The sequence below is a fragment of the Symsagittifera roscoffensis genome, chromosome 1 (assembly GCF_963678635.1).
Source record: "Symsagittifera roscoffensis chromosome 1, txSymRosc1.1, whole genome shotgun sequence".
NCBI classification, from domain to species: Eukaryota; Metazoa; Xenacoelomorpha; order Acoela; family Convolutidae; genus Symsagittifera; species Symsagittifera roscoffensis.
The window spans coordinates 26,685,265-26,700,145 of record NC_087062.1 but is presented as its reverse complement, the minus strand read 5'-3'; the positions used below and the strand labels follow the sequence as shown (position 1 = coordinate 26,700,145).

The 14,881-nt window shown below is 38.8% G+C and overlaps 1 protein-coding gene across 2 annotated transcripts in view; it reads left to right on the top strand.

Annotated features, from left to right (window-relative positions):
* The first annotated feature begins 9,577 nt into the window (after positions 1–9,577).
* The window catches only part of LOC134856010 (uncharacterized), a 42,993-nt gene continuing 37,689 nt past the window's right edge, over positions 9,578–14,881 (top strand). The window contains exons 1-3 of one of the 2 annotated variants that reach the window (XM_063872392.1): positions 9,578–9,765; positions 10,557–10,661; positions 11,853–11,912. In XM_063872392.1, the coding sequence (XP_063728462.1) occupies positions 9,763–9,765; positions 10,557–10,661; positions 11,853–11,912 (168 nt within the window). In that variant the 5' untranslated portion in view covers positions 9,578–9,762. Of the gene's footprint in view, positions 9,766–9,942; positions 10,202–10,556; positions 10,662–11,852; positions 11,913–14,881 lie in introns of those variants that run through there. The other variant, XM_063872385.1, reaches the window with a different exon arrangement.

Below are 14,881 nucleotides of genomic sequence, written 5' to 3'. Positions count from 1 at the left end.
GCATCAACATGGCCCCATTGTATCCGTAATGTCATCTCTCCTCTCAATTTTTATTGGATATGACTAGGTAGGCAACGTTTTTCTCCTAAGTAGGGTTATACAAGAGTCCCTGAAGACCACATGCAGTTGACGACCACATGCAGCTGAAGACCACAAAAAAGGTGTGGATTATTCTTGGATACATGGAGTCATAAATTTTGATTTCGATCCCAGTTGTGGTCGTTTCTGAGCTGCTTGGTTACCTAAACGTGGTTGAAAATCTAGACCAAGGAGACATCTGATGCGATTCCCGTAACTAAGAACAGAGCTTCCGTAACCGAATTGCCTAGAGACGAGCTATCAACTAGTCGAGTGCCGTGGAGAAAAATCAGCTTACGGTTAAAATTCACTCAAATCCTGTCTATTGATGATTCAGAGATGGGAAAAGAATTGACTTTTTGAATTTAAGCAATCTACCGGCTGTGCAAACTTTAATAAGCAAAGACGGCCTGGTGTTGTCTAAGAGAGCTTTGAAAAATGATAAACTTGCTATCAACCTAATTTGAAGGCATTTGGTTTTCCCACTAGCTGAAATCTTAAGATTGGTGTTCTTAAGACTGTTTTCGGATCTGGTCGTTCGAGATTTGTGTTTTGGACTCAGTTGATGCCTCAAAAAAATTTCAAAATTCGAATTTTTAAGCCAGTTTTTTCAAAAAATTATGCCAATTTTTTTCTTCTAGTTTGAGTTTGCGTAGCAGAATTGATTGTTTTTTAGCTGAAAACTTGATACTGCAAAACTATTGAAAAGTTTTGCTTTTGGAAATGGGTGCATTGCACCTCATTTTTTTTGAGCTCGAACTTTTTACCAAAGATTCCCCTCTGCGGTTACACTTTTACTCTATACAGTTTTCAAGAACAAAATCCAGTTTTCTCATAAGCGCCATCGGTGCCCTATCAAAGGTTGCCATGCATCCAATTACAAGACATGTCCTTTTGACGGATACCTGTCAAGCCGGAAACTTGAAAAACGCTTTTTGAAAACGAACAATTTAAATCTCAGTTTGATGCCTCAAATGTTGAACGCCTTTCACACCTTAAATTGAGGGATTAAATGACAACACCAGTCAAAAATCGGTATACACAACGCCAATTTTAAGCAGAATCTTTTCATTCAAAATCCTACTACACTCCATACTGTCATTATAACTTCATGATATCGATACCAAAATGCCAAAACGACCATCACACCTGGGAAGAAAATGCGGTCATTCTTCCAGAAGAAAGCAAAAACCTCCCTCTCCGGAACCTCACCCGGAACCTTACCCAAAGAAAGACCTTCATACAGAGCAGAAGAGCCTCTCTGTCCCATTTACAGTCGGCCTGCTTAGCTCTAAGTTCACAGGCTGAAAAAAGTTTTTCCCACTGCCAATTTCTTCAGTCTGATGACGAAAACCACTCTGAAGCAAAACTTTTCTGGGATGCTCAGCAAAACGATCTAACTGCTTCTATAACAGATTCAGAAGGCTGTTACCAAACAGTGAGAAGACAGTTATACTGAAGCTTATTTACACTCGGTGGGTCTAGAGAGTTACTCAGACAATAGACGAGATCAGCCATTGGCCAGGTGACCATTCTGCTTCGGATTAAATTTTCTGTCATCTCTAACTCACACAGAGTTTTTGGTGTCCATGCACACTCTGAACTATGTTCTTGGAGAAGCAAGGACCTCAAGTGTTGCCTTGCAAGTACCATTTCTCAAAACACAAAAGTGCTTCAATTTTATGGGCAGTCTTCAGTTCCGAGAATGTTTTGGTTCAGTTTCTTTCATCAGTGTCATATGAAATGTAAAAGAGTTGGTCCAGTTGAGCTGGATCTCAGACGACGACGAGCAGAAAAACGGTCATCCGTCAGCAGAGGCCTTTTATCGGCAAAAACTGTATTTGCCGTTTCTTGTTTTTCTAATATAAGACTTGAAGGTGGGTTCTGCTGATGCAACCCTACAAGCAGTGCATCTCATTAAACTTTTTCCATCTTACCTAGCTACAAGCTCTGTTGAAGTGAAAGACCTTGAACAAACCCTAGCTCTTTGTTCCGAAATGCTTCCGGGCCTAAATTTTGAATCAGAGCTTTAAAAAACCATAGGCCAATGCTCAAAAACTCTAATGCCCACGATGTACGCCCTGATACAAAATTATGCCAGCTTCCCGATCACTGTCTGCACGGCCGAGCGATATTTTTCTGAGTTAAATTTTTTCAAAGCATACTTGAGATCAACCATGAGTGAAAACCGGCTATCATCGCTGGCTCTTTTTTGTATATCCATAAAGAAGAAATTTTTGACCTTGATGAAATCATCAAGCGAGTTGGCTTCAAGAAAGAACTGACATTTACGGTTTTTGTAGAAACGTGAAACCGCCCCCTTTGGAACATGTCTACCCACGCTACTGTTTGCAGCATACTGAAAACAATTTATTTGAATCATCCGGTATTGACCAAAACACGAAATCATTCCTTCCAAATTTTTTCAACGGAAGTGCCAGCCAAATTTTATGTTGACCATTTATATCTTTAAGCTATCACACGCAACAACTACACAAAAACACTGTTGCATCTGCTGTTTGCAGTGGAAGTGGCTGTTTGGAACTATAGCACAACGGATGGTTTTTTCGGCGAATTTGATAAATCTCAAACAAAACTCGTGAAAGCTCAAGTTTGTTTTTTTTATCAAATTTGGACAAACTTGGCCGTGAATCAGATGTCACAAAAATTTTAAACAAAGTCTATACGTTTTCTTTCTTTTGAAATTTTAAAAAATCAATGATGTCAGAATAGAAAGCTGAGGGCAGCAAACCTCTAGCTCGAAATAATTTATAGAACAAACTTGTTGTTCAAAATGTTCTTTCAAAGCTCATTGGTGGTATAAAATCCATTAGGGAGTGGTATTATAAAAACTGCTTTTTGTTAGCATATCATTTTATAAGAATATTTTTTTTATGGAGTTGTGCTTCACCTGGCAGCAAACTTGTTTTTTTTGTAAATTTTTTTAAAACATGTATTCTTCATCTATTCGTCAAAAGAACTGTGCTTTATTCGTCAAAAATTGCTTTCGAAGACCAAAACATTTCGAATTCTTTTTCTGTGCCACTGGTAATCTTTTTTGGAAGCTCTCATTGTTGCTCATATCACAGCTGAAGTGTTTTGATACGTTATATATGTTAACGTCGTCTGATTTCCATTCACGGTATCTAGGACGAAATTAGAATGCAGGATTAGGACGACCCCTTCTTTCCTCAGGAATTCGATTTCATCAGAAACAAACTATTTTTTGAGGAGGGGCAGCACGGCAAGAAAACGCATTTTTTTTTGGTAAAATAGGTCTTTTGCGGCATCGGAGAGCTCGAAATTTTTTTTTTCGAGTGTTTGGTCTGAAGTGTTTGGTTGCCCCAAAAAACCAAACACTCAGGATTATATAGAACCGCCCCTGAAGGAACTTTTTTTTGCGCGAAAGAGTGACCGATTCAGTAGTATCAACATGTTCGTATTGCCACAAAAAGCGTAAATTTCTTTTTCTTTCGCGCTGAGCCTTTGGAGTGACATTAGACTTAATATTTTTTCTTCCTATAAGAAACTGGCTTTCATGAAATGGGAACTGTCGCAATTTCCAGAGAGCTATCTCTTTTGGATCTGAACACTACTCAAGCTTCAAAGAGAATGCTAATGCATTTTTAACGCATCAACATGGCCCCATTGTATCCGTAATGTCATCTCTCCTCTCAATTTTTATTGGATATGACTAGGTAGGCAACGTTTTTCTCCTAAGTAGGGTTATACAAGAGTCCCTGAAGACCACATGCAGTTGACGACCACATGCAGCTGAAGACCACAAAAAAGGTGTGGATTATTCTTGGATACATGGAGTCATAAATTTTGATTTCGATCCCAGTTGTGGTCGTTTCTGAGCTGCTTGGTCACCTAAAAGTGGTTGAAAATCTAGACCAAGGAGACATCTGATGCGATTCCCGTAACTATGAACATAGCTTCCGTAACCGAATTGCCTAGAGACGAGCTATCAACTAGTCGAGTGCCGTGGAGAAAAATCAGCTTACGGTTAAAATTCACTCAAATCCTGTCTATTGATGATTCAGAGATGGGAAAAGAATTGACTTTTTGAATTTAAGCAATCTACCGGCTGTGCAAACTTTAATAAGCAAAGACGGCCTGGTGTTGTCTAAGAGAGCTTTGAAAAATGATAAACTTGCTATCAACCTAATTTGAAGGCATTTGGTTTTCCCACTAGCTGAAATCTTAAGATTGGTGTTCTTAAGACTGTTTTCGGATCTGGTCGTTCGAGATTTGTGTCGATTAGATCTGTGTGTCAACATACATATTTTGGACTCAGTTGATGCCTCAAAAAAATTTCAAAATTCGAATTTTTAAGCCAGTTTTTTCAAAAAATTATGCCAATTTTTTTCTTCTAGTTTGAGTTTGCGTAGCAGAATTGATTGTTTTTTAGCTGAAAACTTGATACTGCAAAACTATTGAAAAGTTTTGCTTTTGGAAATGGGTGCATTGCACCTCATTTTTTTTGAGCTCGAACTTTTTACCAAAGATTCCCCTCTGCGGTTACACTTTTACTCTATACAGTTTTCAAGAACAAAATCCAGTTTTCTCATAAGCGCCATCGGTGCCCTATCAAAGGTTGCCATGCATCCAATTACAAGACATGTCCTTTTGACGGATACCTGTCAAGCCGGAAACTTGAAAAACGCTTTTTGAAAACGAACAATTTAAATCTCAGTTTGATGCCTCAAATGTTGAACGCCTTTCACACCTTAAATTGAGGGATTAAATGACAACACCAGTCAAAAATCGGTATACACAACGCCAATTTTAAGCAGAATCTTTTCATTCAAAATCCTACTACACTCCATACTGTCATTATAACTTCATGATATCGATACCAAAATGCCAAAACGACCATCACACCTGGGAAGAAAATGCGGTCATTCTTCCAGAAGAAAGCAAAAACCTCCCTCTCCGGAACCTCACCCGGAACCTTACCCAAAGAAAGACCTTCATACAGAGCAGAAGAGCCTCTCTGTCCCATTTACAGTCGGCCTGCTTAGCTCTAAGTTCACAGGCTGAAAAAAGTTTTTCCCACTGCCAATTTCTTCAGTCTGATGACGAAAACCACTCTGAAGCAAAACTTTTCTGGGATGCTCAGCAAAACGATCTAACTGCTTCTATAACAGATTCAGAAGGCTGTTACCAAACAGTGAGAAGACAGTTATACTGAAGCTTATTTACACTCGGTGGGTCTAGAGAGTTACTCAGACAATAGACGAGATCAGTCATTGGCCAGGTGACCATTCTGCTTCGGATTAAATTTTCTGTCATCTCTAACTCACACAGAGTTTTTGGTGTCCATGCACACTCTGAACTATGTTCTTGGAGAAGCAAGGACCTCAAGTGTTGCCTTGCAAGTACCATTTCTCAAAACACAAAAGTGCTTCAATTTTATGGGCAGTCTTCAGTTCCGAGAATGTTTTGGTTCAGTTTCTTTCATCAGTGTCATATGAAATGTAAAAGAGTTGGTCCAGTTGAGCTGGATCTCAGACGACGACGAGCAGAAAAACGGTCATCCGTCAGCAGAGGCCTTTTATCGGCAAAAACTGTATTTGCCGTTTCTTGTTTTTCTAATATAAGACTTGAAGGTGGGTTCTGCTGATGCAACCCTACAAGCAGTGCATCTCATTAAACTTTTTCCATCTTACCTAGCTACAAGCTCTGTTGAAGTGAAAGACCTTGAACAAACCCTAGCTCTTTGTTCCGAAATGCTTCCGGGCCTAAATTTTGAATCAGAGCTTTAAAAAACCATAGGCCAATGCTCAAAAACTCTAATGCCCACGATGTACGCCCTGATACAAAATTATGCCAGCTTCCCGATCACTGTCTGCACGGCCGAGCGATATTTTTCTGAGTTAAATTTTTTCAAAGCATACTTGAGATCAACCATGAGTGAAAACCGGCTATCATCGCTGGCTCTTTTTTGTATATCCATAAAGAAGAAATTTTTGACCTTGATGAAATCATCAAGCGAGTTGGCTTCAAGAAAGAACTGACATTTACGGTTTTTGTAGAAACGTGAAACCGCCCCCTTTGGAACATGTCTACCCACGCTACTGTTTGCAGCATACTGAAAACAATTTATTTGAATCATCCGGTATTGACCAAAACACGAAATCATTCCTTCCAAATTTTTTCAACGGAAGTGCCAGCCAAATTTTATGTTGACCATTTATATCTTTAAGCTATCACACGCAACAACTACACAAAAACACTGTTGCATCTGCTGTTTGCAGTGGAAGTGGCTGTTTGGAACTATAGCACAACGGATGGTTTTTTCGGCGAATTTGATAAATCTCAAACAAAACTCGTGAAAGCTCAAGTTTGTTTTTTTATCAAATTTGGACAAACTTGGCCGTGAATCAGATGTCACAAAAATTTTAAACAAAGTCTATACGTTTTCTTTCTTTTGAAATTTTAAAAAATCAATGATGTCAGAATAGAAAGCTGAGGGCAGCAAACCTCTAGCTCGAAATAATTTATAGAACAAACTTGTTGTTCAAAATGTTCTTTCAAAGCTCATTGGTGGTATAAAATCCATTAGGGAGTGGTATTATAAAAACTGCTTTTTGTTAGCATATCATTTTATAAGAAAATTTTTTTTATGGAGTTGTGCTTCACCTGGCAGCAAACTTGTTTTTTTTGTAAATTTTTTTAAAACATGTATTCTTCATCTATTCGTCAAAAGAACTGTGCTTTATTCGTCAAAAATTGCTTTCGAAGACCAAAACATTTCGAATTCTTTTTCTGTGCCACTGGTAATCTTTTTTGGAAGCTCTCATTGTTGCTCATATCACAGCTGAAGTGTTTTGATACGTTATATATGTTAACGTCGTCTGATTTCCATTCACGGTATCTAGGACGAAATTAGAATGCAGGATTAGGACGACCCCTTCTTTCCTCAGGAATTCGATTTCATCAGAAACAAACTATTTTTTGAGGAGGGGCAGCACGGCAAGAAAACGCATTTTTTTTGGTAAAATAGGTCTTTTGCGGCATCGGAGAGCTCGAAATTTTTTTTTTCGAGTGTTTGGTCTGAAGTGTTTGGTTGCCCCAAAAAACCAAACACTCAGGATTATATAGAACCGCCCCTGAAGGAACTTTTTTTTGCGCGAAAGAGTGACCGATTCAGTAGTATCAACATGTTCGTATTGCCACAAAAAGCGTAAATTTCTTTTTCTTTCGCGCTGAGCCTTTGGAGTGACATTAGACTTAATATTTTTTCTTCCTATAAGAAACTGGCGTTCATGAAATGGGAACTGTCGCAATTTCCAGAGAGCTATCTCTTTTGGATCTGAACACTACTCAAGCTTCAAAGAGAATGCTAATGCATTTTTAACGCATCAACATGGCCCCATTGTATCCGTAATGTCATCTCTCCTCTCAATTTTTATTGGATATGACTAGGTAGGCAACGTTTTTCTCCTAAGTAGGGTTATACAAGAGTCCCTGAAGACCACATGCAGTTGACGACCACATGCAGCTGAAGACCACAAAAAAGGTGTGGATTATTCTTGGATACATGGAGTCATAAATTTTGATTTCGATCCCAGTTTTGGTCGTATCTGAGCAGCTTGGTCACCTAAAAGTGGTTGAAAATCTAGACCAAGGAGACATCTGATGCGATTCCCGTAACTATGAACATAGCTTCCGTAACCGAATTGCCTAGAGACGAGCTATCAACTAGTCGAGTGCCGTGGAGAAAAATCAGCTTACGGTTAAAATTCACTCAAATCCTGTCTATTGATGATTCAGAGATGGGAAAAGAATTGACTTTTTGAATTTAAGCAATCTACCGGCTGTGCAAACTTTAATAAACAAAGACGGCCTGGTGTTGTCTAACAGAGCTTTGAAAAATGATAAACTTGCTATCAACCTAACTTGAAGGCATTTGGTTTTCCCACAAGATTGGTGTTCTTGACTGTTTTCGGATCTGGTCATTCAAGATTTGTGTCGATTAGATCTGTGTGTCAAACTCAAACAATTTTGCTACCATCAAAACAGCGAAATTAGATTCACTTTGTGGCGTACCGAAGGATGCTTTCGGAGAACTCGCTTCCACAATTTTCTCATGATTTGTTGCTTTTGGCTAGCGGATCGTTTGTTCGTTTTTTATGCCCTTGACTAACGGTTCTGCTCGCTGCTCTTTCTTCGAATGATAAGACTGACAGATTTTCAAAAGATTGCTCGATGAAGGAATGGGAAAATGAAAAAAAAAACCATTTGTGTTTGAAAGACCATTTGTGCGGTTTCATTACTCTTTTCTTTGACTAATGCTGATCTTCGATCTTCCGCGGAATTTTTTGGACAATTGCACGGTTTTTTGCATTGTCTTCGGAACTCGTTTTCGCAATCAAGAAAGTGACACCTTCTTTCTCGATCGAGACTGACAATAATTCATTTTGGGCTGCTTGGCGCAATAGGCGTATAAAATAGGACTTGAGGCTCTCTTTAATATAGGTTTCAGTGAAAAGGTAAAACAGCAATCCTTATTTTATATGGTTCTTTTTAATTTGGATGGAGAATAGTTGCATTCTGTTGACTATATGGTTCTTTTCTTTCATAAAAAGTATTTCGCAGTGTCCAAAAACTTTTAAAATCTGTAGAAGCTGGAGTAATCAATAAAACATTTCTTATCTTCCAAATCTAGTGAAAAGAAGAGGCTTGATTTGATCAAGTGAAGAGGCGTGATTTGCTCAGATTATACAAAGAATATGTTAGGACCAATATTGGGCAGGGGGGAGTAGAAAAGCAATATTGGGCAGGGGGGAGTAGAAAAGCGTCAGCGTCAGGGCCACATCTCCGCCTCTTCCTTCAAATTTGCTACTCCACACCCAAATACAAAATACTTCCCCATTTTTACTGATCGGAACAATAATTTTTTTAGTTATACATGCTAATAGTCAGCATTTGAGCGACATGACATACCTTCAAACAAACATTAGAAGAAAATGTGGGCGGTGGTCAATTCTCGTTTTTTGTTCCGAACCGAGCCAACGAAATGTTTCTGACTTTAAAGATAACTGCGCTGTCAGAAGAATGAAAAATCCTTGCACGCCATATGTATTCCTAATCCGTATCGGAAATCAATTTTGAATAATCCGTTTTTTTTCGAAGACAACCATTCTTCACGAAGCTTTTGTGAATATGAGCTTCCTTGAGTTTTTATATTCTTTCTTGAACTATTTTCAAACTCTCGATCAGATTAACACACTCGGGAGCATTTGAAAGATCTCGAAAAATTACTCCGCTCAAATGATTTTCTTCAAAAACTTCAAACAGTCAGCACAAAAGCTATAAAACCGTTTGATTTAACTTAGAAGTGGTACTTGAAGTTCTCAATCAGGTGCCTTTCATATTAAAAACAGTTTTTACTACTGTGTTTGATTAGAATTTGAAGCTCCAATGATTACAAAACCACATGTAACTTTATTTTCAACTCCCGTAAAACATGCACGTTGATTCGGCCATTAAAGATTGGCTATTCATTATATGCAATTCAAAAAAGTTTTCAACTTAATGACTACAACGCAAAATTATGGTATAAAGTTATTATGTTATGCTACTTTTTTAAATGTGTTACATATCATATTTTACGTCATAGTTTCATTGAAATGAAATCATCAAGTATTGCAAGCCCTCGTCAGATGCTTTGAAATGGTAAGATCCATGTTTTTCTTTTACTTTCCCACTCTTTGTTTTCTCAGGTCAATCAAACGATGAATCATAATTGGTTCACGCGATGTTGATTCCATTGTTTTGGGATCAAAAGTAAGAATCATAAAACTGCAATAAAAATGCACGATCGTTTTCCAATTTGTCTTTGTAGCTGCCGTTTTGTCTACAAAATCTTTGGATGATATCTTTTCTTTAAGAAAATGGTTTAAAAAGCTGATTCTGATGTTATATCGTTCAATATAAGAGATTTTCTTCTTATTAATTTAAAGAGTGTATAAATAGATATTTACGAGTTAATTTTCGAAATAAAAAAAAATCGAACCAAATGTACATCAATAATATCAGTGTGGATCGTAAAATTCCGTTCGGCGACTCTAAGATATCTTCAGCTAAAAGCGACGAAGAACCCATCAGAATCGTAAGTTTGTTTATTGTGATTATTTTACAGAAGAAAAAAATGGGAAGTTCATTTCTCATCCACAAAATACGAAATTGAAATGATTTGTTTTCTCTAAAAAAGGAACCTTCAAGGATAAGAGCCAATTTTTGGCTCTTAACAAATAATCCAGGTTGTTTCTTTGGTGAAGATACCTATCTTTTTGTTCTTAAGCTTGCCCCTACCCCTTGCAACTAGCACGCATCACGGCGCGTCTCAAAACACTAATTTCTGGATCAACAACAAACCCACTTCGTTGAGGCGTTATTAGCTGTCTTTTTCCGTTATAAGGTGCTGCTACAGGTTGGCACGAACTAATCAAGGCTTTCGTTTTCAGGCTTTATTAGTTCACCGTGTGCAATTTCCAAGGTCAAACTCTGACCTCATCATTACCCAACGGTCACGCAACACTTCGGCCCTTAAGGAATCTGAAACACAATACGTGAGTCATTTCAACTCTTACCTCATTCGAACAAAATCTCTTTACTAAAGAAATAAACAGAAAATTGAAGCCATTTTTGCGCAGAAAAGTTTAAAAACAGACAAGTTTATCCAGCAGTGATCTCTCAGACTATCAGATCGTTTTTTCAAAAGAAAATGATTGATTATATAAAACGTTAAACTTTTAAATTTGGATATATTTTGAATACAATTAGTCTTTTTCTCGCAGTCAATTGGACTAAAATTCCGATTTATGAAAATTTAATTGACCTAAAAATAATGAAAACAGCCAGAAAATTGAGATCTTGGAAAAAAAGCTTCCTGTAAATTGTGTTGGAAAATTGAAGACAGCATTCGCCCAAATTCGCTCACTCTTCTCCCTCCCCCCCCCCCCCCCTCAGGGAGTCGACCCCCTGCTGACCCAAAGGGTCCCCCTTTGATACTTTTTAAGAAATCCATATTTTTGGCCGACCGACCCTAAAATTTTTCTAAAGGCGCCTTTGGCGCCAATATATACTTACTTTGAGGGGAGAGCGCGCGCCAAAATACGCTATTTTGTTGGTCAAAATTTTTAAAAAAGTGCCCAAAAGCGGCTGTTTTGACTGTTTTTTCAAAAATTTGCCTGCTCTGAAAATTTACCCCTAAATAGGGGGAAAACAGTGCTTTGGGAGAGCTCAAAAAATCAACTTGGTCGACCTAAAAAGAAAGGTTTTGAAATTTTTGAAAATCCGCCCCCCCCCCCCCCTCGAGAAAATCCTAGATCCGCCCCTGCTCTTCAGTGTTTTTACCCTTTTTTGATCCCTGTTTTTTACCCAGATAATTTTAACCTCATTTTTTACAATCCTATTTTTTTGCTTTTTTGGCAAGAATGATATAATTCCGTGAAACAATTCATATCGAGACTCACACCTGATAAATCAGTGTCGTATGGTCGTTGACTTTTACCTTTATCCTAAAAAGTAAATTGGTTATTGATGTGCGCTAAGAGAGAACTCAGAACAGAAGGTATAGCAAAAAAGTAGATAAATAAAAAAAATGATTTATCTACTGATTTATCTAAAAGTACGGGGTATGAAATGAAGCTGGCTAAATACATAAGCAGCAATATAAAACGGGGGAAAAGGTAGATTTAAAAAGAAGAAACGGTCTTCTCTTGCTCTTTTTTTATGGGTTCAAGTTGGTAACATTTCAGATCAAAACGGAGTTTGAAAAGGCCATACCGAGAGCTGGTTTCATTCCCCAGCCTATTCAAGTGAGTAACTAAAGAAATTTAATTAGAAGACCCCAGTGTGGTTTTTACAGACGCATAGAATTGTGTTATCAATCCATTGGATTCCGCACGCGATTGTTTAATCCTGTAATATTAAGGTTTGTTAAATATTTTCTACAAAGATTCCTCTTGTAACTGCAAAAATCATTTTTTTCCAGTTTTTTATGAACACTTACGGCTTCATCGGGGTTCACTTTATGATAACTATATGACCACAAGCTCCCTGCCAAAATTAAATGCCGTTTCATTGTTTTTATCGACACCAATTTTTCTCGACACTAAGAATCTTTTTGATTTTTCAAGAACCCAAGTCAAGACTGGAAAGCTTTCAATGTGAATTTTGTTTACAATTGTTGGTACAAATGTGATAGAGGGGTACCAAGAAACTAACAGGTTTGCTAACTTAAACTGTTCTTTATAGTTCTTCGGTGATATCAATTAAAGTATCGAATAGGTTTTCGCGAATGAGGCAGGTTAATTACGCTAGAGATAAAGTTTTAAAACGAGACCGGCGCTTTTTCAGCCTGTCAATTGCAGTATTTGCCTAAAATTTTTGTAATTTGGGACCCCTCTCTCACAGTTGGTTTTTACCGGAACCTCTCTATCACATTTGTAACAAGTTTTCAAACAGACCGGAGAAGAGATGAAACAAAAACATCGCCGACTAATTTGGATTTGCTCTAAACATTGTGATGGAAAATTTTGCCCTGCTTTTAAGAGTCGGCGAACGTAGTTCAGACTCTCAAATAAGTCGCGATGATTTTTTTCCGTTTTTTTTCCATGAAAAGTCTTCAAATTTATTTAGGCCTGAGATTAACCGAAGTTTTAGATTGAAAACTTTGTTGCTGAACAATAAGTAAATTGTTTTAGGGTTAGATACTTTGTTAGTTTGAATTACTTTGTTGCTTAGTTTCGAATATAATCTTGGTTTAGGAAATTTATCCCGATAGATCATGAGTTTATGTAGAATCAGATTTACTAGCAAACAGTAGCGATAACAGATAAAGAATGAACACGCTCAGCGTGGTATTGATAGAGGTTAGAACAATGACCCTGGTTAATATAGATAGTATCACTTTGCAGTATGACTGCAAAAGAACAAATAACTTACGAGATGCCGAAGGTCGCCTCACGACATTCCCCGCGGGGAAAAAATTTTGAAAACATCAAAATTAGAGAGAAATAAACTGCACCCGGACGAGCAAATGATTGATAGCCCCCCTATCCCACACAATTGCGTACAGTAAAGCAAAGTGATATCTTAGCTAAAGTTTGAATAGTTTTAACAAGTTTTTAATAGTTTTTCCCTGGCGATATGGTCAATCTGTGCCAGTGGTTTCCTTCCTTTGAGCGAGAGAAGACGACGACTGAGTTGAAGGTTGAAACGGAAAACGATCGCGAATAAGTTGTTTCCGTGGTGATGAGGTGGACACGGTCGGCGCAACTGAGGGTATAATCTGTTCCTCCATGACTGATATAGGAGGTGAAGTTAGTGTCGTTGCAGAGGGCAAAATTTGATCCTCTTCTACTAATTTTACCGAATGCCGCAACGGATTGCCGAAAAACTGAGTTGGCTTTTTGCTACGGTAAGACGTCCTGACCGACTCGGCATCGTCAACCACTGGTTGTGCAGGTAGAAAAAGTGAAGGGTAAGAGGAAGGCAGCTCTGTGGACGCTGAATGAGAGGGGGGATTCAAATCTTTTGACACCTCCTTTTCCGGTGACGAAACCATAATTTCAGGACTAGATGTACTAACTTCAGGAGGCTCCGCAGGATAAATAAACGAGGAAGAAACCGCGCGATGTAAGATCCTCGGTTGAGGCGAAACGAACGACCCATCTGGTTATCGAGTAGAACCGATATTGCGCGAGTAAGTAGCATGAGTGGAGGAATGGGGCGTCGACGTCGAGGCAAACTGACGAGCAAATCGAACCGGAGGCGAGTCACACTGAAACCTCTGGGGTTTTCCGGTAGTAACCGAATCTCGGGCCACCTGACGACCGTTGTTTGATCCAAAAGAACTTTCACTGGAAAAGTCTGCAGTGAGATTCACCATCGGGGTAGAGAGAGGGGGATTGTTTGGCCGTTGTTCCAGTAACACAAGCTGCGGCGGCGTGACAGGTCGTTTAGCCGCTCCTCGAGAAGTTGAACCTGAAGCTTGGACGCGATCACCTATAGTGTTCGGAGCAACTAAAACGGTAGATCGATAATTAGGTTTGAGACAGATATGATTTTTCCGGTAGACTTCCCATTGTCGGTAATATAAGTATGATCGGTAACACGAACAATCTTAAACTTGGTTAGTTTTCACAGAGGTTTCTCCGATTGACGATCAATAACTTTCCTAAAGACTTTAACTCGACCAGGATCAGACAGTAGAAGGTTTTCTAATTTACTTGTTCTCAAGAGACGAGTAGGTTGCACAACTGGTGCACGCCTGGAGATGACTTGCGTCCCCGGAGGTGAGGCAATTGCCGAGAAGCGAAGGGTATTGCTGTTGAGACCGGACTTGAGAGAATGGGCGAGGTCCGAATGTCGGGTTGCGAGTTCCTTGAATACCAATTTCCCTCCATCTGGCGGAAGATTACGCCTGAATTGCGACCATCTATTTGCCGCCCGAGCAAGATCCGCCAGCGCCTTGTAGGGTTCACTGTCTGCCACATTTCCGTCCAACGAAAACAAGGGTTTGAAGCGGGTAGGAAGTGTTGGACTGGAACTGCCGCGAGGAACAACTTTTGCCCTGTCCCTACTGTAGTCGTTGCTGGCGATTTGGTCTGGTGTAAGGAGGTTGCGCTCCAATCCTTGGGCTAAAGTGTCAGATTGAACAACATTATTACGTGCCTGAGACCATACAGTATTAGGTTTACGACCAAAATGCAATTCAAAAGGCGATTTCTTAAGCAACGAATGATTACTCTTGCGAATATCTTCAAGTATTTGATGAATCGTA